Below are 25,137 nucleotides of genomic sequence, written 5' to 3' on the forward strand. Positions count from 1 at the left end.
ATGAAATTAGATATTTGCCATGGCCTCCTCGCTAGTGGAAGTTACCACTGAGGAGTGTGTTTGGCCCATTAATAACTTCTCTCCAGGTGACTCCATGAAAATTTGGTTGAATTCACCTTCTAGAGTACACCAGGTGATGTGCAGCATGCAGTACGCCTTCTGTCAGCCACGTTTCTTCAGTGTTAGCCTGGGCATAAATTTTGGGTTGTGAACTAGAAGCTTTGGGACTAATTTGTAACTGGACTCGATGATCTTAAGGGTCTTTTCCAACCTAAATGATCCTATGATTGAGGCTGGACTTCCCGTGGATGCTGAGTGTCTGCTACAGGCTGTTGTGGTCCTGGAGAAAGGGAGAGTTGGTAGGAAGAAGGTCAGGTCCTGGTGCACAGGAGGAGGCATTTTGGGGCCGATCTGCAAAGAAATGCTTCACTTCAGCCTTCCAAGGAGATCCACATGCTGGGTCCTGTCTCTCTGTACATGAGGCTTTTCAATCAAATGGAGGAGTGGTCTTCTCTCATGTCATGGAAACGTTAATATGCTCAACTCACACTAAATTATTGCAAGTTGCCTTTAGTTTAAAATAAAAGGAAACTGACCAGTGCTTATATTTTCATACCTGATGTTTATTTATGTTGCTTTAGCTCAGATGCAAATAGCAGTTCATAGACTTATGAAGTGAAATATAATGGTCCAGGACAATGAAGAGAAATGAATGCTGGAGAGAGTCTGGAACAGGCACTTCCTGCACTAGGTCAAACAGTCAAACGTTAAAGAAATATCATTTTCCTATCTTTTCTGTGTTAGGTGGACTGCAAGCAGGGGAGGACGCCAGAATCACAGAGCACAGCAGAGAGAATGTTTCTGTATTCTCAATAAGCTGATTAATACAGAGACTTGACCAGCCTAATTCCTGCACATTTAGCTCATTTGGAGAAATAAAAAACAACAACCAACAACCACACAAACACCCCAAATGCAAAAATAATGTCCCGAGACAGAAGAGGATGAAAGAATATGATGAAAAATAAGCCTCCCAAACTTAAACCTAATAAACCAGCCTCCTCTCCGTGAGGAGGGAGGATCCCAAGGTGCAGACCGTCCCCAAACTGGACAGTCCCTGGCTGGGTGCTGCTGCCTTCCCACATTTGCTCACAAGCTGAGAGAGACTGACTGCTCCTTCTTGGTACACGGTCATAACTGCTTTACTGCAGACTCCGCAGCACATTTCAGTTGGAAATACAGTGTATTTCCAAAATGAAATGCAGGCTCCATTTTATTTTTACATTTGTGTATTAGCAACACATTTAGGCCTTGATACCTGTACCAGATTCTTTCCTCTTTACTGCTCCTTTACACATAGCATCCTACTTCTGTTAGAAGCAAAGGTGATTTTTTGCAGTGTCTGGTAGAAGAAGCCTTAAGAAAGTCTTTTGTGCATAGAAAAAGACTTCAGAAAAAAAATTTATAACCCTAGGACATTAAATATGTACTTTTATCCCCTCAGAAACCACTTTTCAATCAGAAAAAAAACAAATCAGTACCAAAATAGTCTCCATGAGTCACAAAAAAATTATCAAAACTATCAGACAGGGCATTACCAACATAGGTGGTAGCATATTCCCTGGAACATCCATTGTGGAGAACCTTTCAGAGCACGAACAATCAAAACCAGAACAGACAGCCTTGAATGATGCTTTGTAAAAAGCTTAATTGCAATCAGATTGACGCGATGCCAAAGTACTATCAACAATGGGCTGGTAGAGAGCAGGAGTTAAGTGGTGGTGCAACACAAATAATACTGCTTTGATTTCCGTAACACTGTCTGACTGTAAGTTTGTGCAACAGAAAAGCACACAGCTTGGCAAGATTAGTTCCGTTAATACGCTTTACTAACATGATCCCTAGGAGAGAAGCACAGCATGAAGGCTTGGACCTCAGCATGCAGTGCAGCCCTGTGTGCTGGGACACACCTCACTACGGAGCTGGGCATTAGTCATGCTCAAAACAGTCTTCTTTTGGGTTAAGATACTCAAAGTGTCACCCACCTGAGAAGGCAGGGGGGAGCTACAGGCTCTACCAACTCCTGGGTACTTGGATGATAATGAAAACTGGCAATGTTTAATTTTTCATCCATTTAGTATATTTCTTTCATCAATAAATTCTCCGATAACAGCTATGCTGTTGTATGTTGTGATGCTGCAAGAGGTTCCCAAGACAATGAAGCTACAGAGCATAATGAATTTTACTAATTTAGCTCTGTTGCCATTCTCCATTGGTGATAAAGCCATGGAGGTTGGCACAGCACTGAAGGAGAGGGAAGCCCGACGGGGCTGTGAATTGTCTGGCATCACCCTGCGGTCTGTGGTCCACCCAAAATCCTGCAAGTCCCCAACATTCACAGCGGGTAAGCTGGGAACCAGAACATGCTGGTGGGGAGGTCACTCTCCCAAGCAGTTCTAAGGGAAGCAGCTGCCCTCTACAGGGAGCAGGACCTGGGTTAACTGAGAATTCTTATGAAAATGCAGAAAACAGGCTTCTTCCTAGGGACAGGGATAGCCAAGGCAATCGCTTGGTGGTGTTGAGAAATGCAGGGCTGTGACGGGCAGCGCGTCCCCTCTTCCCCTTCTCTACTGCCCGCCTCACAGGGAGAGGACCTGCACAGAAGACTTGAAGCCTCCCTGTTTGCAAAGACTTTGCTGAATCTGTGTATCAAAAAATGCATCTTAAAAATGCTATTAATAATAGCAACGCTATGTTGGCTGGGCATTGTGAATTATGTATCACTGTACTGAAGGATTTCTTTCCAGTATATGTACACTATGGCTTTGACTACTTTTCTATTATTCAGCCCTTGTGGGCTTTTACCCCTTCCCTTGGGAGTCTCCACTCAAGCCGAATAGTCTGCATTGTTAGAAAATGTTTCCTGATATTCAGCCGCTTCTTCCTTCCATTCATGCACAGCAGAATTGCAAGCTCCTGCCTGGTTGTGCCTTCAATTGTTTTAGGTGCTCCAGGCTCCTTTCAAACTCGGAATCTTTTGCCATCAGAACACAGACTATATTCACCAGCTTTTCACGTCCTTTGGGTTTGTTTTGTTGAAACTTAATATACCTCCACTGCCGTGCTCCAAGATGCTGTCCCTGCTACTGCATGGGGAAGTCAGCCAACCCTGGCCTGCATCGTCTGTTGTTCTCTACTTGCTTCATTAACTGCTCTGCAGCAGCTCTTCCTGGCACCATAGCTTCTCATCCTTCCCAGTTCATTTGGTGAAACTCCCTGTACTCCAGTAAAACACCAGCACTCATTGATGCCATGGTATGGTATGCCTACAGCCCCCCCCAGCCTCAGCCCAGGGACGCTGTGCTGTATGAAATCCGGGTACGGTACCTCCTGCTGATACCGAGAGCTGCTGCAGCTCCAGTCACACCTCAAACAGGGCTGTCTCTGCTGAAAACCCCAGGCTTCACCACACCTGGAATAGGAGCCATTGGTGGGCTATCACTGGGGTTCAGAAAAAGAAAAAAACAACTCACTTCACCCACTTTTTGTTAAAACCTGCTCTGCTCCCCACCACAGGAAGACAAAGGCAGCCATTTCAGCTTTCCCTTGGCCACGTTCAAACATGATCCTCCACCACGACAGAGGCAATGTCACTTCACTCTGAAATCATCAGCTGGTGCTGGTGGCAGCTTACACGGGCAGCCCAACAGCTTTGCTGGAAGACACCTTCTTCGTTTTCCAGGGGATAAGACTTCAGCGTAACTGGTGCCTCTCGTCAAAACAATGGTATACATTACCACGTGTTTATTAAAGTGGGGACTCTGAAGCATGCAGAACTGAAAAGCAGTCCCTTTGAAGTGGGTAAAAAGAATCAACGAACACAGATCCCACGCCAAATTAGGACAGAGCAAGTTTCTGAACTTATCCTGGAGGAGCGAATAATCAGGTATTTCTTTCTTGCCTGAAGTAACTCCCGGATACATTTTCTGAAGGGAGACATAATGGGCTAGATTTGGTCGTGCAAAATGGGAAATAGCCTCTAAGTTATGGGGAAAATGACTAATGAGTGGGGAGTCTGCAAAATTAATCCCTTCTCTGTGGCCAGGAAAAATTAAAGACTCTAAAATGACCGAGACACACTTGGAAGGGCCTGATTAAATTACTGCAAAATACGGAAAGCAAAGGCAGAGAGGCATGCTTTGAGGCATGGAGAGGGCACTGTCCAAAAGACTGATATTCTTCTAGCTTGATGATGCTACATAGCAAAGAAAAAGCAAAGCTTTAGGAAAAAATGCATGGATTGGAGGAATATTCAAGTTCAGGTACTTGGTGCCACCAGAGGTTTCTATTTGCCTGACCCAGCAAACAGTACAATTTTTTTCTGTTATTTTCTACACAATGAAATACATTTCAGCAGCTCATAACTGGATGCTTTTTCTTCGAGTTAACTGCATTTTATAAAGAAAGGCCCTCAGGACTCATGAGAATGTAAATAGTTGCTATTGGATGAGTCTAAAAATCAGAGAAACAAATCACAGGTTAATCGGTTAGTCCAGTCCTTACCTGGATGGACACAGCAAACTGTGTTCACCAGAAAACTGTCAGCACTGAGAGCAGTGAGGCCTTTCTGAGGACTCAGTCACTCCACTGGCACAAGCAACACTTTCCCCCGCCCCTGAAAAGCTTTGATTTCTATCATTTATTAGCAAAAGGTCCTGTTGGGTAGGAAAGCAATGGAACTTTAAGTGCTGGCAAATTAACAAACCAGGGTTTTTAAATGAAGCTTTCTTAAAATTGCAAGGATACTGATTCAATTGCGCACCTGCCTTTTGGTGTGTTGTGTCCATCCCCCCCTCCTGCAGCATTTAAAATTATTTAAAAAGGGCCTTCTAAATGCATGTTTGAAAAAAACAAACAGGATGAGGCTTTGCATTTCCATTTGATTTAGAAGTGATTTTTTATGGCTTTGTTAGAAAACTCTTCAAAAAGGATTTTAAATGGAAGCACTGACAAACCATTAAGAATTAGTAAACATTGCAGCTTTAGTAAGTGAGCTCCTGAAGGGTTCTGCTACATCTGCTCAGGAATTTTCCTTTAAAATCTTTTCCAGCACAGACTGCGGTTTCTGTAAAGTGACTACTTTTTTTTTTTTTTTTTCTGCCCCCCCCCCCGGCCCAGCAAAATGTCAGTATTATTGATTTTTTTTCCTTTAGCTTTCCTGGGGAACATCTAAATGAAATACTCCCTTCTAACAGAACTGAACCTGTTGGTTCAGTCATCCAAATATTTCCTTTGCGGTCACCCAGCCATTAACCTTATTCCAGAGGAACTGCAGTCCTAAAGCTGGTGCTTTAACAGCATGAGACCTTAGGAAGCTGTGTGCCTCATAGGATGAGCAAATGATACAGGACATGATATGGATGTATTGCAGCCAGCCAAAATTTCTAAATACAACCAAGTTTGTAAGCTCAAAGAGTACGTATCTTGGCAATGTGGGGTCACCTACTTCTCCAACTAGGGTCCCTAAACCACTCTGGCACCATGAAGCCACTCCTGCATGGTCCATTTTTGTCTCTGCAGCTTAACAGGAGCTTGTTCACAGACTCTTCTCAATAAGAGGCAGGGCTCCACTGGGCCTCAGAACATCTGATATGCACCGCTGTACCAGGATGAGCTAAAGCCATGCAATATTTAGCTACCAAATGACAAATTAAGTCTGCTTTTGCAGGAAAGCAAAGGAAGGAAACAAGCCTTGCCAATGAATAGAGGAGGAAAGGGAAAAACTAATGTCCCTATTATATATATTCTACTGGCCTTTAAAATGCAATGCTGATTTGGTTTCTGCTCTTTGGCTCCTTTTGAGTGCTCTAAGTGCCCTGAAGTAGGAATCCTGGCACAATAAAGCATCAATCGACTGAAACTAGTCAGTATGTTTGACAGCAGAAGAATTAAGCATTAATCATCCAGAAATGCAATATGCTAGTCTTCTGGGCAAACCTCTTCCTTAAATTCAGATATCCCTGCCTGGCTGAAATCAATAGAAATTTCATATACCGGTCCAAAAGCCACCAGGCCACTGACACATTGGACAACCAAAAACATAACAGAAGTATCGCATCAGTAGGGTTTCTATGCACAAGCAAAAAATCCGAGTACTGTAAACAGGGGGTAAAACTTTTGCTTAAACATGTTATGCCTTCTCAGCAGCCGTGGTTTCCAATAAGATAACAGTCCGATTTTCCTTGTTTTCCAAAATAACTAAAGATTATTGATGTACTGCCAATGTTTTAACAAGGAGAGCTTGCTAAAACCCACCCAGTCCCAAGTCTAAGACTGAACACCATGGGATCAGGGTGGGGACAGCAAATGAGTTGCGCAGAGACCAGAGATTAAGAGCTGAGGAGTCTACTCATTGTTTTTCCATTTTAAAGAAAAACACTTGCCTGTAACTGTAACCAAGAAGAGAGGCAGCCACCTCCTTTTTTCGTGTTTGGGAAATAAACCTATGTTAAGGGTACTTTGTTGGAAATGTTTGTACTTTATTTATTTAAAAAAACACACAGTGCACATTGATAGCACAGCATTTGGCCTATTTAAACTGGTGTGGAGAAGGACAAAGGCCTATGTGTATTGCTCTGTGCAATGTGCCTTGGAGGGGAGCAGGAACATATCACTCTGGGGACAATACCAAAACTTTTTTATGTCCCATAGGGGAAAAGGTTGGGATTTTTTTTTTTTAAATGATCTCTAGAGGCTGGACATTAGTGTCACAGATCAATCTAGAGATTCTACTTTTCCAACTTCTAGTTTTGGCTATAGCTAGCAGAAAAAGATGCTCCTTTTAAAAGAAAAAAACCCAAAGTCACAGATGACTGAAAAACCTGCTCACTAGAGATGTTTTTGAATTCAATGGCAACCATGGATGGATATGAAGTTGGAACCACTGTGATGGTTTAGAAGGATGGAGTCCATAACCGGCAAAAATACCACCCCCAGTCTCCTGTTAGGTTAGAGGTAAGGAGTTCCTGAGAGCCCTCCAAGTTCACAACAGCTGAAGACTTTTGTTAGGAGTGTTTAATTAAACCAATAACTCTAGAGAGAAAGCAAACTTCCCAGGTAGGTACAGCTGCCTATTTACATTCCAACAGCATCAAAATTGGCACAGTTGCCACATTCTGGCTAAATACTGTAAGAAGAAGAGAATTTTTGCTGTATTAAATCTCCAAGGAGTAATCATTCTCCCTTCTAATGGGTTTGCCCATCAGCTGGTAGTTTTGAGGGCTGAGACACATAACGTTAATCTGCAAAGGGTTTCAGTATGCTCACTCTAATCTGCATCAGTACGTCCAGCTTCAAACCACCCAAACCACACTTCTTTCCCTAAAAAGGGCGATTTCAAATGCAGAGTTGGTGTTTAATCGGTCCTCACTGAGAACACTCACAGACCTATAAGAATGGGCCCGGGGAGTGAAAAGAAGTTGCATTATGCCTGAGGGATCAGGATTTCCATGCAGCCAGCCTGAAAATGCCCACAAGCCACAAAGAGCCAAAACTGATTTCTGTATGCAAGTTTACTGGTGATACTGGTGGATTTTGCATCTTGAGCCTTCTGCCAGCCCCCATATTCACCCCCACGTTTGTACATGGGTGATGGTGATGGCTGATGTCTTTGGCCATCCCTTCACAATTTACCCAGATTGCCATCTTTACCAGTCGAAAAAGGGAAAAGGGACCTTTGGCCACTAGGAGCAGGAAACATCTGCACCTTCACCATTTTCAATCCAAATCCACACTTGTGTTTTTACACATTGTATTAAACTGTGAGCCCTCAGAGGATGAGGTTTTGCAGACTGGAGTTAGGCTGTTATATGAGATATTCAGGAAGTTACTCGCATCAACTGGATAAAAGCCTGTGGCAGCTGGGCATGCTGCAGAAGCGAGTCCGAGCCCACTGCGCCAGCCACCAGCCCAAGGAATAACATTAGTTCCAGCTTCACAGTGAGTTGTTTACTAGCCTTGGCTGCCTGTGGGAACAGCCAAGAAGAGTGGAGGAAAAGGAGAGACAAACACAATGTGAGCAAGACATGTTAGGTAGGAGGCTGGGCTTTAAAAGCAGACTCAGGATTTCAAACCTGTGGAACTACAGAGGGCTGAAAAAGAAATAAAAGGGCACCAGCTGCTCCACAGCATAAACAGGCTGAGGCAAATAAGCCGTCCGCTGTGTTACTCTTGCTGCCAGAAGATCCTCTTCCCTAGCTGAAGGGCTGATATTAAAGGTAAGTGATAAAAATAAAAAGCTTTTAGCTAGTGGCTGTGCTGGAAGGCAGATCCACTGAAAGGCAGCAGCAGCAGCTCTCAGGGCGAGCTACAAAGGCAAGAGCAGCCACACTTCCCTGGAGTATTTGTAATTGTGTCCCTAAACATTTGAATGCCTATAGATTTTCCAGCAGGAGCCCAGGGCTTTCAGAGCAAACTGCTAGGGTACAAAAGTCCAGACTGTTCTAGTCAGCTCCTGTGAGAAATTAAAAAACAACAAAAACCCCACGCCAAACAACAAACTCCAACCTAAAACCCAATCCCTTTCTAAGTCTGTTAAGAAATATATTTTATTCCTATGGCCAGCCTTGCTTCGCAGCTTCCCAGTCCTACCCAATGTTTTCCTGCTTCCCAGCTCCCCCCTCTCCTCCTCACTTTTTTAATTGGAAGGGAAAACAATTACAGCCATGCAAAGGAAAATCTGTGCCTGAAGCAGCAGCTTCCCCCTGCCCGTGACCACCCCGGCGCGGGGGCGCGGGCACGCTCCGCAGGCTGCGGGCCCAGCTAAGGGCTCAGGCAATCCGCGCTGCCCCCGCCGGCTGCCCGGGAGCTGAGAGCCGGAGCCGGGAGCCAGAGCCGGAGCCGGGAGCCGGGCAAGGCTCCGGCCGGGAAGGCAGCGCGGCGGCGGGCGCGGGGCGGGCTCAGGCGCGGGTAACACGCCCCTGCCCAATGGCAAAGCGTTTCCTACCGAGACCCCCAGGGGTTCCCCCTGCCCACAGACCCTGCCCAGACATTGGGCCCATTCTTGTGTCCTGTTTCCCAAGACACGATGGCTGCAGCGTTCAGCAGTTCTGTTTCCTCCCCGAACAAAGGGAGGCCGGCAGCTGCCGGGCGCTGTGGCTTTTGAAGATGAACGGGCGACCTCTCCGCCGGCCGAGCACCCCGGTCCCGAGCGGCTCGATTCCGCCGACACAAGGAGGAGGAATGGGGGCTGGCAGGGGGGGCTCGGGCTGAGATCCGCCACTGCGGGCATGGGCTCCCCGACCGCTCTGCCCCGGTAAGTTTCTGGTTCCTCGCTTTCTACCTCAGCAGAAAAGCATCCGGATTTAATGTCAGCTCTGAAAAAAAATGGGTTGTAGCGTTTTCTGAAATCTGAAGGCTCGGAGAAATCCGTGGGATAAAACGAGCCGGGGATGGGCTCGAGTTGTACATTTCAATGGAGATTAGCACTGTTTTTTCTGTACAGGCAGATCTCATTCTTCTTACTTGAGCTGTGCTGTGGTTGCGATGGGAGAGGCGAATGTTTCTGTTTAAAGTGAGAAAGATGATCTCCGAGTTTTTGCAAAGTAATTACTACATGAGCTACTCCTCCAAACTGTTGCAGTGGAAATCGTTATAATTCACATCATAATTCTCATTGTGTCACTGCAGATGACAAGTTAAGGACTTTTCCATCCCTGTTGTTTGTTTCAGATTTGTGAAAAATATCCCTTAGGGCTTTTTTTTTTTTTTTTTTTTTTTGAATTCAGCATCATAAAGACACTAATGTAGGCTTAAGAAAGAGTTGTATATGAATGTGGTATAAACATAAGGCTTGCAGCTTACAATAATGCATGCTTACATGTAAATTAATTACAAAGCTGAAATGTGAGATCTGGCTCCTGCAAACTATATTAAAAGTTAGGAAATAACATATATGTTGTACTGCAAAACCTAGAAGTTTTATTTATCACTTTGCCTTTCATTTATGTCTAAAATCTACTCCTTTTAAGCTCAGTGGCAAAATTCCGTAAGAAAAATTCAAATACAGCTATAAGCAGATAGAAAATCTGGTGTCAAAAGTACAATGAATTATGAACAATATCTAAAGATGCAGCTGTTCGGAAGAAATAGGATTTAACACAATATAAGCCCACTGTGGAAGAATTTGCAAGAAAACTTGGGGGGGGAGGGGGGTTAACGACAGTCCTTAATCTTTGCTTGAGAGGACACAATTGTGTGTTTTTGTATTACTCCCCTATATGAACAGAACAGTAAAACCCAGAGGATGGGAAGTGCAAAGTTCACAGGTCAGTGATAAGGATATTCCCTGCTTTGTAGCACTTTTCCAACTTCTTTCCCTTACTAGCATTCTGAAAGCTAAAATAAAACAGGCAGGGAACCAACCTTGGTACTTGAGAAGGTTCAAAGCCTCTGAATTTCAGAAGAAAATCCTGAAAAACATGGGAGGGAGGGAGGGGGAGGCTGAGCATACATTTCATTTTAAACCTTTGAGACTAAAAGCGAGATGTGTTTAAATAGGGTTAGGTCAACTGATAAAAATCAGCGTCTTTCGAATTCTGGAGTTAGGACCTCAGCTGGTACACAGACAGACAAACAGAACTAAGGCCTGAATGCAACTACCCATTCACTTTCATTCAGGGTATTGTAATGAGACCAAAAAAAAATGTGAAAACCTGCTCCTCCCAGTTTTCTGAGAGGCAGGCGATCCCAAACGCTCAGCTCGTGCCAGAGAGAGGATGCACTCCCAGCTGTAAGATGGTTGCCCTCCTCCAGCCTGTGACCTCATGGCTGGAGCACAAGAGCAGGAATTAATGCAGTTTTACCCCAACCTTGGGCCAGATCCTGGGGAAGGGGTGCAACGTAGGGGAGCATGTTACTTCTGGAATGGAAGGCGAGAGAAAATTGCTCTCTGGGGAGAGCAGTAAATGGCAAAACACTTTGGGACTCAGGTATCCTGGTACTGCCTTGGCACTTACAGCATGGCTGCCTGCAGCCATACGTATTTATGCCAGTGTCTGTAAAGCATTTGTGCAGGTTGCAGCTAACTCTGGTTAAAACATATTTGATTTACCGATGTCTGAGTGTTGCTGGCCAGATGTACATGGCTGATGTGGTGGTCCTAGCTTGATTGTCCCACAGTGCTCCAGGATCACAAATGAGACACCGGTGAGCCATCCTGTCCACAGGCTGGGGTGAGTGAGGATGGCTCCTGGAGCACACATCCAACCTTAACAGGTCTTTCCAGGTCAAGCGTGCGTGCAGAGACTCACTGCGCTCCTTCACAAGTTGCTCCTCCTCCATAAATAAGGATCCAATTTAGTCTCAGGGAAGGGGAGCCACCACCTTTCACAAAAGGCAAATTCTCTCCTTGAAAAGAGGAGTTCTTTATTCACAAGGACAGTGGCCCTGCAAGACTTCCTCTAACGCACCATCTTCCCAGTTCAGTCCTATAAAAGGGGGTAAAGATTCACAACTGCTTTGGAGCCAAACTAGCCTTAGCTGACCCCAGCTACAAGGAAAGTTTTCTGAATTATTTCTAATGGTTTGGTTTTACAGAAAAAGGAAAGTCTCTATCTTGGCAAATGAAATTGAGGGACTTTCATCAGTCCCTAACCCCAAGACAAAAGTGCACGTTAGCAACAGCACAGATTGCTTTCTCTGTACATAGCATGATCTCATAATATTTTGAATATCTATTATGCTTGTAAATAGACAGCCACAACAGAATCTCTTATTTTCATCTAATAATACTCCCATTTTAATTTCTTGAACCTGAGGATAACACAGTCTTCCTCTCCAGCATGTATTTGCTTTTACACAGTAAATGGAAATTACTGTATTTAGCAGTAAAAGCAGCATCCTTTATACAATGCCAAAACATCATTCCTCTTCTCTCATCTCATTATTAGAAACCTGATTTCTAAGAAACATCACTCACTGGCTGAGATGTGCTATTTTTGCATTGCAAAGTCATCTCTTATTTAACACGCTAGTGCAAATTTACCCTTGGTAGTAGTTCTTACTGAGAAAAAGCATAGCTGTGTGTTGCACTTGCTCATGCATCATTTCATTACACACCACTGAATATTTTTGTAGACCTTAATGTTTTTCCCTAGAGGGGAGGTGAGGAAGAATACATGAAGACCCCAGCCATACTTCCGTATTTCTTGCTGAGAAACGTGCACCAAGGAGAACGGGGAGCGCAGCAGCTCTGGTCAGGGACCATGCATCTCCAGCACTCACAGGCCAGACCACTGGAGCAAATGAAACTAAGGCTGGCAACACCCACCCAGTCCATACTGCTGTCAGAAGAGTTCTCAAACCTTTCCCCCTCAGAATAAAGCAGTATCGGAGAAGAAAGCGTTGTTTTATCAGCTCCTCCAGTTAAATGCAGAGCACAGGTCCTTCAAGGTCCTGAGCAGCAGAGCAGAGTACAGATTGCCTTCTGCCCCACTGAAGGACTGTGCTCAGCACCCGCAAGGAAATTGGCCACACCTCTGTGCACCCAGTTTAGATTGCAAAAGCTGAAATAGGTGTTCATACTGTGGTGCTGGCAGCTGGATGGAGGCTTGTCGGTACTAATGTATGCAAAGGGAAGGAAAAAGCCTATAATTTTTGGATAAACAGAGGTGAAAGTTCAGTGCTCCTGCTTCAGCAAAGGGACTGCAGAGGAACCGGCCCCTGAGCCACAGCCCTGGGTGAGAGCAGTCAAAAAGGCTCAGGTGAAAGGGGGGCTTCATGCGGCTGCAGGCGCCTTGTGAGTAAAGGCAACAAGGAACCAAAAAGCCAAGTGATCACCAAGGAATCACTGGAAATTGTGTCAGAGAAAGCAAAGAAAGGAAGCTTTTTGGGCAGGATGCTGACTGGAACTGTAAGCAAATAAACTGAGTCCTGTTATTGGATTCCCCAGTGGTTCAGGGAAACAGGACTCTCTTATTTTTTTATTTTTTTTCTTAACCGCACTTTGTAAATAAACAGGGTTACATCAAAGATGCAGCTACCTCCAACACCAGCTTCTACTCCTGAGTGAAAACAACCTGGACAAACAGTGCAACTCTGCTTTTCATCAGTTTTTTCTTTGCATCTAAATCTTCTCTTACTGGGATCTCTGTTGAATCTAGCAAAGCTATTATAACGCAATCTCCCCTTAGTGAGACAGCTGAGGGTCAAAACAAGCAACATTCCCACAGGGCTCCAGCATCAGACTAAGGTTCTTTTGCAAGCAAAAAAGTCCCTCTTACAAGAGTAAAATACCAACTTTGCTGGGAAGTTTGGGGCAAATTCCATCATTTCTGAGCTGTGGATAAGACCCTCTGAATGCCGTAGTGGATGGGGAAGCCCAAAGCACATCAAGGGTTAAAGGGGTGATGTAAATGGAGAGAGACATTCTCAGTGAAAACAAAAAGAGAGTCATGCCCTGAGGATCAGTGTCTGAATATGGGGTAAGTCAGTTCACTATTCTCTTCAGAAGGAAACATTTTAATTAGCTCAATACAAAACAGATACAGCACAGAGAAGTCACCATGAGCAGGAAATGCTTTGTAAGTCTCAGAGGACAGTTAGGAGACAATGGCAGTGCTGACCAATTAAAAAAAAAATAAAAAAAGGAGAACACCTTTAAGATTAGGTCTGATAGACAGAGTAGGGAAATGGAAACCTGAGCCTAGGGGAAGAATTAAATTGGGGTCCTGCTGCAATTCGTTCGCTGACTCACTGGCAAGAGAAAGTAGCTGTTGAACTTGAAGGGTCTGGTTCCTGGAGAGCCAAAGCCACCAAGGCAGGAAGGAAAGGAGCCGCCGGTGACTCTCACCTGGTTCCAGCAGGTCCCTGGGATTGCCCTTGGTGGATGAGTGAGGGGAAATGCCTCATGGGCTCCCATGTTTTGTTTTTCTTCTATCAAAGAGAATTTGAAAAGCAGACGGTGAAACCTGACTGACAGAAACTATCAGGAGTAACTCAAGGGTTTCACCTTCCTACCAGGTGCAGGAGACGTTATTACACCCACAGCAAACACCAGGGCAGGAAAGCATGGTGGTATTGAAGACCCTTGCACAATAAGTGTCAAAGCCATGAATAAGAGTCCTCCTGCCTTGTCTTTTATGCTAATCATCAGAAAACATCCCCCTTCTGCCCAGCATAACGGCATTCGCTCTGGTAAGACACAGGGAAGAATGGCTCTTTGAAGCTAGGAAACCTCTGCTGGACTTCAAAGTCACACTTCTGTCTACTTCTTTCCTACTGTTCTCAAATACATCACTTTTAGGATTAGTAAATGAAAGAGATTAAAACATTTCTACTTTCCATTGCTTCCTATAGTCTATAGCGCTTTGTTTACAGGCAGCTGCTTCATTTCCCACTGTCTAATCCCACCCTTACTCCTGCTCCTACCACACCAGGGAAGAAACATAGGCGAAGGTTACTGTGAAACTGCAAGAAGCTCTGGGGAGGATGGAGAGTTCACAGCAACTTGCCAAGCAGGTTGGTTTAAAAGCCAAGCCCAAACTTGGTGTCCCAAGCCACCTCCCGTTCCCAGCCACATCCCTGCAGCAGCAGCGGGGTCCAGCAGCACCTGCTGTTCCTGGTACAGTTTTCCATAAGCCCACACTGCTGGCACCAGGAAAACGGAGCAGCAGCACTGTGCAGCACAGTTAATGCCCTGTCAGCCTCAAGAAGGGAAAAGCCAGCTACCAGATTCTCCCAAACTGGAGGTTTGTTCTTATAACTGCTTTCTGCTGAGAGTTCTTTGCAACCAAAAATAACTAGTGAAAAAAGAAAAGAAGAAAGTATTATTAAGTGGAGGTCCCATTACAAGCACTGTGGTATTGTAGGAGTAGCAAAGCAGCGGGGAACTTGGTGGCAAAACGGTTTTATTGCGTTTTCCTCTTTGCTTTCTCCGAATTCACATTTTGTGGTTTTCAAGTGAACACTTGTAAGCCTTTAGAAACAATAGTTTGGTGGTGTTATGGTTGCTATTTAGCACTGCCACAGAACTGTCAGAAATATTTACTTTTTCAGGTAGAAAGTTTCTTGTTTATCTGTTAAGTCCATATTTACATATTTGCAGTGTATCTCACCTGACCTACACTACTCATACCAGTCTGGAAGAATCCAGGTCCTATAGTCCTATGGAGAATTATCATCTATGCAAACATCTTCCAAAAAATGAAACACACCCACCTACCTCACCCCACCCCCAACCTAACAAAATCTTTTTTGAACCTTCTGCGTAAATAAAGGGACATGAAGAAGGGAAATAAAACCCAAGATACTGAAGAAATGAGAGTTTGCGGTTGCAAAGTCATAACCTTGGGCTCAGTGCTTGGGGATGAGTTATACATCATACAATCATTGCACTGCCTGAGTAACAGTGAAGTGAAAACCCCCTAATGAATGCAGTTCTTGTCAAGAGAAGGCATAAGGTGCATGCTGTGCCCAAGGAAAATACTGATTTATTTCCAAGGTCAGGGTGAGACCATATCAAAACACAACAAGTGCTGCCACAACCTAGAGATATTTCTGGAGAAAACCCAGAGAAACCCCTCCCAAACCCGATATTCCCACTTTTTGGTGCATCAGTTTTTGGCTGCCATACCTACAAAACCTTTGCATCTCAAGATTCAGAGATAACCTGGATACACATAGTGATAATCTAGAAAGAGATCCTTCAGATTTAAATGGTTTTCACATTTGGTCTGTATCAGACTCCACAAGGAAAGGCGTTACAGTGTTTAGTTATTTAAATGAACCCACACACAGGATGTCCTACATATTCAGACTGATAAAGTTACATTCATCTTAACATCTGATATGACAATAAGAAAATGTGCGCATATGAGAACATCAGTCCCAAACATCACACTTTTTTTCTGACCTCAATTTGGTAGATTTGTGGAAGATGGGATGTGCATGAGCAGAAAGAAAGGGTTTAACAGAATTACAGAATCTGATTTTAAAGTGTGGGTTTTTCCTGCAGCAATTTTCTGTGCTAACAAATGGTTGATCTGAATTAAGCTGCAAGCTGGCTGTTTTGAAGATTTCTTGGGGTGCCAGGAGGAGGAAATGAAAGAATTGTAAACAGGATACTTGTGCAGCATAGGAAGCAATACGTAGAAGTTTTCCTTTATTTTCAGTACATAGAAACCAGGGGTATTTCTACAATAAAAGGCAAGTGGTAGCAAACCCTGCCAGCTACTCTGCTGAACCCCACTTCATAACTCTGAGAATAACAGGGTTACCTAAGTGACAGCTGCTGTAGGTTTGCTTGTACCATCCCTGCTACGAGATATTTTTATTCACTAGTTTATTATTTTTATATATTATTTAATATTATTTTATTTCAGTATTACCACACTAAACAGGCTGTATGTATGGTGCCACTTCTGACCACAGCTAAATACATTCCTCCCCTCATGCACTGCCCCGTTGTAGATACAGGATTAAAAGTCTTGGCCTGAAATACAGAACAGTAAAGTGGTTTTCACCATCTTAAAATGTATTTCCCCCCCCCCCCAAGTTAATAGCAGTAGTGAACGTTACATACATAAAGAGCATCCTATTGCTTTAATCCTTAGTGAAGAGAAAGGAAAGTGGATTTTACATTCAGAAAACTGAACGTGTAACTCATACTACAGAATTTAAAGCACATGGCTGAGTTTCAAAGCAACTTATCAGCTTGTTTAAACACCTCAGCGTTAGATACATAAACAACATGGGCCTATATTTTAAAGACCATAACTTAGCTAGACGATAGCTGGCAGGCAATTCCTGCAGACTTATACACCAGAAAAAACTGGCGTTTGACCTTGTGGCTGTCTGATGCAGAGCAGGGAAAAAAGAATCATGTGACCAAGCATCTTTTCTCCTGTGCAATGAGTATCTGGGTCAGGCTGCTGGCAACAACCACTTATGTCAATAGTAAAGGTAAGCATCTGAAAGCTGCCTTTCAAACCTGCTGCGTCAGGCTGTGTTTTGAGGAACAGCCAAAATCCTGGACTGTGCACACAGACTGGAAAGTGGGGTTTCCATCCACCTCCCAGGGACGTGGATATGTAAGGTTTTAGACACCCAGTCCCTCTGAAACCTCCCCTGTTAGGACCCAGACACAAAGCCTGGACCAGGAGAGTCTGGCACACGTGGTTTTTACTCACTGCAGAAGGAAACTATCTACTTATGGAGGTTACATTGCAGCATAAACAAAAATTGCTCCTGATGGAGATAACATGCAGTCTCTTTCTTTACTGAAAGGGATTTACAAGCCAAGAATTAAATGCATTAGGCTGAGGGTTAAGCTAAGAGGCTCATCTATTCCTGTTGGAGCTCATATGTGCTTTTGAATCTGACTGAGTTCTTGCTTAAAGGCATTTCAACTTGTAGGTGAGACCTTTGCTTATTTAGATTACCAAGCATTCAAAGAAAGTGCACCTTTGAGATTTTACTACTATCCTTATCATAAGTTTAAATGTTTGGTATCTTTTTAAGAGCATTTCACAATAAGGTTCATTTAGCCACAAATTTAGTAGGAAAAAAACACTGAGATGAGCGCAAAAAGCACAAAAGGGTGCAGGGAAGGTTTTGCTCCCCTACACAGTGTGTTCCCTGCTCTGCCTGGCTGTCCCCAGCACCTTGTAAGGTTTGCACAATGAAGAGCCTGCGTACGTATGCTGTAGGGAAGGCCCTGACACGGATTGGCTCTACCATTGCCACAAAATCATCAGCAATCAGATAAGGGCATATCTACTTCTGGTTTGGACATTTGCTAAGGCAGGGTATTGCAAATGTGTAACTCAAAAATGCAACTAAAATGAAGGAAGAATTTACAAAGCTGGGTGAAGAGCGTGTACTAAACCAGCCTACGCAAATCACAAGGAATTGCAGTAGTTCAAGGCATGCAGAGCAAACACAACCAGCACAGCAAACCACGGAGCACCACTTCGCTGCCCCAGTCTTGATGCTGCCCTGGCCTGTGTAGAGCGTGAACCCCCCTGACAGGAGAGACCTGATAGTTCCAAGTCATCTTTTTGGATGTTAAAAAGTTCCAGTAATTTGAAAGTCATCTTTCTGAGGAGTGAGAGCTGGGGATCCTCCCTTCCTGCTCTTTTGCTTTACATCCAACTAATCTATAAGGTGCAAAAGCAAGGTGCTGCCTGCTTATTTAAGTTTGTTAAACTTGCTTATTGCTTAAAAAGCACTGGTTTTTGTGGAGCCTGCAGTTGTGCAGGCACTCCCAGGCGAGGGCAGGATCTGCACCTAACAGCTATTACATCTTTCTTAACACTTGACATTTTGCCAGCTGACTCACTGACAGACTGTGTGCAAGAACAATTGTCAGCATGAGCTTTTCCAGTAGGAAAACATATGGAAGGCATTTGATTTTCATCAGTTTGCATCCCAAATTGTCCTGATTCTATGCTTGCTTCTCCAGTTTGTTTATATGTTGCCTTTCAGCCTTTAACACAACTCAGTTACATGTTTGCTGTTGAAACTACATTGTCAGAGAATCGCTTTCTGGAAATGATCCTGCTCTTCAACAAGGGTTTCGTCTGTCTGAATTCCTCCATAGTTGTAACTACTGCAACATTTCTTAGATTACAATCTTTGTTTCGCATTTGGTTTGCTATAGTTTACAAGGCAAAGGTCTTTCCCTTGGCTACCCAGCTTTGCTCCACATTTCCAAGATGTACTGACTACCGTGCCCAAGTTCCAACTCACAAACCCTCTTTGCTCCAACGAGGGAGATTTTCCAACTGCTTATCCTCACAGGCCTTAACAACAATTCTTAGAATAACAATAAGAGAGCATCAAGACAGTTCAGAAAGCACTTATGTCCAACAAACAGCATGCTTGCTTTATATATATTTCTCTAAAGCTTGCAGAATTGGGACAAAGTCTTACAAGAATGTAGTTTATGAGTTTTTCCAAATTTCAGGTTCTGAATCGTGACAAAGAGTAGAAGTGAAATGAAGCTGCTGGTAAAGCTTAGAAGAGTCCTTTTTGCAAATCATTCTACATTTGCAAAAAAAGGTCCTGTTGAAAGCAATACCATTTTTGCATAAATTTTTAAGGAGGAAAAAAGCAACATTTTCCAAGTGGCAAGCATAACTTTGGAAAGTATTTTTGAAAAACGCTTCTGAAATACAACATTTAAGTTTTTCACTTTGAAAACATGTGTAAGGATGCTCATATTTTCAAGTAGAAAAAAGGCAAAGCAGTACTTTATTAATGCAGATTTGGGTGTTTTTTTTTTAATACTTTTGAACCCAAAAAGGTTGGAAAACCATAGAATTTTAATTTCTGCACAGTTAAACGTGAACGCTAAAGCTTTCAGCTTCTTTCTCCTCTTGTTTCAAATTTGGGTGAACATTTCAGACTGTTTGATTCTATACCTGAGCAAAATTGTGGGTCCATGATTTCATTTGTTTCCAAACACACTGGGCCAATTCCATCTCAAATTTTAAAGAAAAACCTTTCCAAGTGGAAAGTTGGAATTAGCAATCACTCTCCTTCCAATAGGAGGATGGGGGAGTGATGGGGGAAGGAAAGGCAAGGCTGAGTACAGTAACTGCTGTGTTCAAATATGAATCCCAATAATAGTGGAATTTATAAAAACTACCTTGGAAACTAATTACTGGCCTTGTTTGTACTCCATTCATTTGGAAAGGAAAGAGTACGTGTTCTCTTGCACAGCCACTTTAGGTAATAGCAGGTCACAAGACCGATGTAATTTATTTCTCTCTCCTTCAGGATGAAAGTACTTGTGACAGAGACGCTGTGTAGCATGGTGTCAAGCAACCTTCCTGGAATGTGTTTCTTCAGGAAGAGAAGAGATCACTGTCTTGTTTTATGGATGTCACTGAAGTAGACTTTGAAGTTCTTTGGAAGTACATCACAGACTTGGCATGGGAAACCACAGCAACAATCATACCTGTTTGACAGATGATTCCTTTAAGTACAACTTGTATGGAGCAGTGTACAGCGTGGTCTTCATCCTTGGTTTGATTACTAACTGTGCTTCCCTCTTTGTTTTCTGCTTTCGGATGAAAATGCGAAGTGAAACAGCAATTTTCATGACAAACCTAGCTGTTTCAGATTTGCTTTTTGTGTTCACTTTGCCTTTTAAAATTTTTTATAATTTTAACAGGCATTGGCCTTTTGGAGATAGCCTGTGCAAGATTTCTGGTACAGCATTTCTCACTAACATCTACGGGAGCATGCTGTTCCTCACCTGCATTAGTGTTGACCGTTTCCTTGCTATCGTCTATCCATTCCAATCTCGCACCATTAGGACCAGGAGAAATTCTGCCATAGTCTGTGCTGGTGTTTGGATACTGGTCCTCAGCGGTGGAATTTCAGCTTCCTTGTTCTCCACAACCAACATTTCTAACACCAGCACGACCTGTTTTGAAGGTTTTTCCAAACGTATCTGGAAAACCTATCTGTCTAAGATCACCATATTTATTGAAGTGGTAGGTTTCATAATTCCTTTGCTACTCAACCTTACATGCTCTTCTTTAGTTCTCAGGACTCTCCGGAAACCTGCCACCTTGTCTCAGATTGGGACAAACAAAGAGAAAGTATTGAAAATGATCATTGTGCACGTGGCCATTTTTGTTGTGTGCTTTGTGCCTTACAATTCCATACTCTTCTTGTATGCTCTTGTGCGGTCCCAAGCGATAGCAAATTGCTCCTTGGAGAGGTTTGCGAGGACACTGTACCCAATCACATTGTGCATTGCAACAATGAACTGCTGCTTTGACCCCTTCATCTATTACTTCACATCAGAATCCTTCCAGAAGTCTTTCAACATAAAAACCCAGATAAAAATGGATTCTCTTTTCAAGACTGAGACACCTCTAACAAAGACTGCGCTACCAGCACCACAGGATGAAATAAGTGACCAGGCTATTACGAATGGAGGGGACCCGACATCTGAATCGCATTTCTAGCAAGATGTTTACACATGAAGTTAGCCCCCATTAACTTTTGATTAACACCATATGTGAAATAGTTGTTTCAGAATATGTGGGCTCACACGTGGTGTTAATGAAGAAAAGTTGCCTGGGGGATAACTACACAGGTAGAAAAATCCTTACACTGGGATGGTCCCATCAGATGCAACAGGTGAACATGAAATATAAAAATCCCTATGGATCTCCCTTTGGAGATTATGGATTGGTAACGACATACGTGCCAACTAAGGAGGGAATAGAACAGCTTCTTTAACCAGAAGGTGCCAACATTTGGCATTTTTTCCCCCAGCAGTTGACATGGGACCAGTTGGGAAACAGAAAAATTAATTTTCTTAGCAATATCTACCAATATTTCATGCCTTCTGGAGACACATCATATGTTAACTCAATAACTTCACGCAATATGTTTGCTTAAAAAGGCATAATAAAAGCTTCTGGCTTTTCCTTACTTCACTGCTAGAGTATACATCCTGGTTTTACTAGACACAGTCATGCTGAATTTAATGTATGGAGAGGTTTGAAGTGTAAATAATTGTTGTAACAGTAGGCAAAACAGTTCCTTGATGATAACAAAAATAATAAGAGGAGAGAATAATTAATAATGCAGTTTTGAAATAAGAAGTTTCATTGTTGTCAGATTAAACTGTCTTTTAATTTATTCTAAATGCCACCTCTAGGGAGAAGTAAAGAGCTCATTACTACTCTGTTACACCTGGGCTTTTATGTCCCAGGAGAATATAAGTGACTATTTCTGGTAAGGGCTAGACTATAAACTCAGCTGAAAGAAAGGGCCTGAAACCCCAGAGCTCTTGCAAGGGCAAATCTCTCCTATGGAAACCAAGTGCCGCTGAAGGGCTGAAGAACCGCAGAGGGCTGACCTCACTAAAGAGCTTGTTTGGATCCAGACAGTTGGTGTCAGAGCATGTAATTAAGAGAAAATCTTGTGATTGCTTGCTGGTTTTTGCTATACAGTCAACTAATTAAACTAGAGGGTCTCAAACTAACTCCAAAAGAAGAGTAAGTAAAACAAATTAGCCGCACTCTTTTCTTAGTCGGTTACAGCAATGTTTTCTTGTTTTTCAATTAATTTATTACATGTCCTGCATTTCTTTTACAGGTATATATTATAGAAATATATGGAAATTTTACTCTCTGTATGTCATTGCATTTTACTAGTTTACCATTTTACTGGTTCATTTCTCCAGCCATTGTTTCATATCTGAAGCAATACTGACCTTAACAGGCTGATTCATTCTTAAGTGTAAGACACACAAATGAGAAAAACAATTTAACTTGAAAAAGTATGAAGTTACAGCTTGTTAGATCAGTATGCTACATTTTCCACAGTACAGCACAAAGCTACTTCTAGGACTATGTTGCCAAAAAAAAAGGCAGACAAAATATTGAACAGACGTTTTCCACTCAACTATTTATCTTAAGTCTGTCAGATCAAGCCTCACAAGATGTTGAGAGCTACACATCAAATGTGATTGCTACTTAAAGCAACAGAGGTTTTTAAAGTGTGAAGAGAATTCAGCTGCAAAAAAATGTTAATGCTTTGATTGGAATATTTATTTAGCACTACATTCACTTTGAATAAAAAAGCCAGTTGCTTACCACAGCTAAGACAGACCCCAGAGACCATTCTATTTCAGCCCTAAAATGACTGTCACTTATCTAGTGCCCCTGGCTTTTGGCTCCTACTGCAGAAAAGTATACGATCAACTCATACGCAGGGAGTATGAGAGCAGCCAAACTATTGTATCTCCTAGAAATGTGTACACAAGATTGGCTTGGGAGGTTTTTGCTGTATATTAAATCCTCAGACAACACCACTTTGGAGCAGAAACAAAATGAAAACAAGGACAGATCATCCAAACTAGTTGGTGGCATGCGGTAGATGTGACAGGACAAGGGCACAGGCAATTACAGTGAATTTGTCAGCAGCTGGGAAAGGTTTGCCTCAAACAGAAGCAATAAGTTGTATCTTAAGAAGCATCAGTATTTGCCATTTAACTATACACAAAGTGCTGTGCCACTTTGCTTCCCGTACAGACCTGAATCAAACTGTTCAGAGAGCTTCTTAAAAATCATATTTCCTTTGACCGATGAGCCAGTTTCAACACCTGCCATAAAATGTAACTATTTCAGAGAAGCTGTTTCCATAACTTCACATCAAAATGCAAAGCGAGGCAAGAGGAATTTTACCAGCTTCGATACAGGCAGGGTTTTCCTGGGTGTATCCTTCACACCACTGCGCTGTGACATGAAGAAGAGGGGGGAGTGAAACCATCTACAACTTTGACGTGTCCTAAGCTGTGCAAAAGAGGCAGCACACCCCTGTTCCACTGCCCTACTGTTTGTTAAAAATTGTATGCAATGAAACAAGAGCTCAGTTTTTGGGGATGGGAGAGAGAGGGAATCACTAAAAAGCTGAGAGCGCATTTAAAACCATCTTCCTATTTGCAAGAAAAATAATATGGTACATGAGTAAGTGTTCTCCAAGGCAAACCCCCTTATTACGTCAGTTTTACAAAGAGATTAAAAAGCTTGCTCTCAACAGGCAACATATAACTGTCAGCTTGTAAATCTGATTTTAAAGCTGCTTCTTTCCACTTGCAAGCAAGAAGATTCCCGAGTCACATGGGGTTTGGGATCTTTGTGGGACAGGGCTGTTTTCACACATGGTGGCTCCTCGGTTGCTCCAGTGTAAGCAAGAACAGAATTTGGCCCAGCACCTCAGAGCTGACAGCAGAAGAATATCTCATTTGGAAGAATCCTGGAAGACCTTCTGCCCCACAGACCTTCCTCTAGTTAAATCCAAGAGAAGGAAAAAAGAAAAAAAAAATCTAACCTAGAAACCACTAGGCTTCTTAAGGAAATGTTAAGGGAGAGAGAGGGGAAAGAACTGCGTGTGACTGGACAACCTCCAGGCTGAACGTACATAGCTTAACTGTAATCCGAGCATAATGGGTGTCTTTTTCTAAGCGAAACTAGTGCCAATGCTTACAAGTTTCTGTTTGCAGTTTTATGGGGCAAGAGCTGTGGTCGATATTCTCACATAAAATGTAATACCATCATCATGTGCCAAAATGCTAACTGAAAAGATTCATTATTTTGTAATTTAATACCTTATAAATTATATGGAGATCATATGTTGACTGACACAGACATCTGGTAGGATAGTTCTTGACTAGTCTCTTTTTCTAGGTCAGGTATACCAAGTAAAGCTCTACGGTTTATGTATAACCAACCAATTATGCATTCAGAGAGAGGAAGAGTAATTTTTCAGATGTTGGTAAAGCCAAGATGGAAGGAGTGATGGTGGTAAAAGAAAAGTGGATTCACAGTTCTGCTGAGGTGCAGCTGAGTGTTCCTTCTGTGTCTGACAAAGGGCTATTGTTAGCAAATGGCACACACCAGAACTATGAGTTTCAAACCAAAAATCAAATTAATTAGAAGTTGATGCCTTTATCTAGCTGAAGCTGAGAAACCAGACCCAGCAATCCTCTCAGATGCTAAACATACAGCATTAATCAAGGAATTTGTTGCTCCCAGCCAGTTCACTCTTCCTATTCCCCAGTCCTCCATATGCAATGCATTCACTATAAGCTAGCCGCCAGCTTTGCAGCTCATTGCCTTGCTGCAAAGCTGAAGCTCTGAAAGGCAATCTGAAAATCACTCTGCCCAAACTCACCTTTTTATGTGCACACATCTGCAAGATTCCATGCCAGTGTGAGTTTTCATGGTAGATGTCATGATAGGGGGAAGAAAGCAGGGCCCAGTATTACAGCCACCATGAAAGCCCCTCCTCTTACAGCAGGCTTTTCGAAGTAACACAACAGGCTCTACATCAGATGAAAGATGCCAGGTGTTTGTGGGACAACGTAAATCTTCACCAGCTTTGTAAAATCAGTGCTAACTACCCAGGCTCAAGTTTATGAAATGCAAGGGCAAAGAGGCAGCACAAGTCACATATAAAAGTTGTGTGCTGGCTCCTTGAGTAAGAAGGGTGAAAAGTTCCTGTGCTGTACATGCAAGCACAGAGCTGCTCAGACAGCGAGGCTCTGTTCCTCCAAAGCTTGCTCGCTGCCGACCTGCTGCATGGATTCAGTCTCTAGGTCTCTCTACA

General features: G+C 43.0%; 2 protein-coding genes across 3 annotated transcripts in view; one reads left to right on the forward strand and one right to left on the reverse strand.

Annotated features, from left to right (window-relative positions):
• Window positions 1-25,137, reverse strand: part of CYSLTR1 (cysteinyl leukotriene receptor 1) — a 117,459-nt gene that overhangs the window by 81,151 nt on the left and 11,171 nt on the right. The window lies entirely within an intron of this gene.
• LPAR4 (lysophosphatidic acid receptor 4) lies at window positions 410-22,162 on the forward strand. 2 transcript variants are annotated; one of them, XM_080366364.1, is made up of 2 exons: window positions 410-8,276; window positions 19,780-22,162. In XM_080366364.1, exon 2 carries the CDS (start codon window positions 19,935-19,937, stop codon window positions 20,979-20,981), a length of 1,047 nt encoding a protein of 348 aa, XP_080222490.1. In that variant the 5' UTR covers window positions 410-8,276; window positions 19,780-19,934; the 3' UTR covers window positions 20,982-22,162. The 2 variants fall into 2 exon arrangements, with proteins under 2 accessions (XP_080222490.1, XP_080222489.1); XM_080366363.1 differs by lacking the exon at window positions 410-8,276 and adding an exon at window positions 8,306-9,313.

Source organism: Falco punctatus (genome assembly GCF_963210335.1).
Source record: "Falco punctatus genome assembly, chromosome: 15".
NCBI lineage: Eukaryota > Metazoa > Chordata > Aves > Falconiformes > Falconidae > Falco > Falco punctatus.

Coding starts and splice junctions, on each gene's coding strand:
- LPAR4 (XM_080366364.1), top strand. CDS start 19,935: ATGGGAAACCACAGCAACAATCATACCTGTTTGACAGATGATTCCTTT.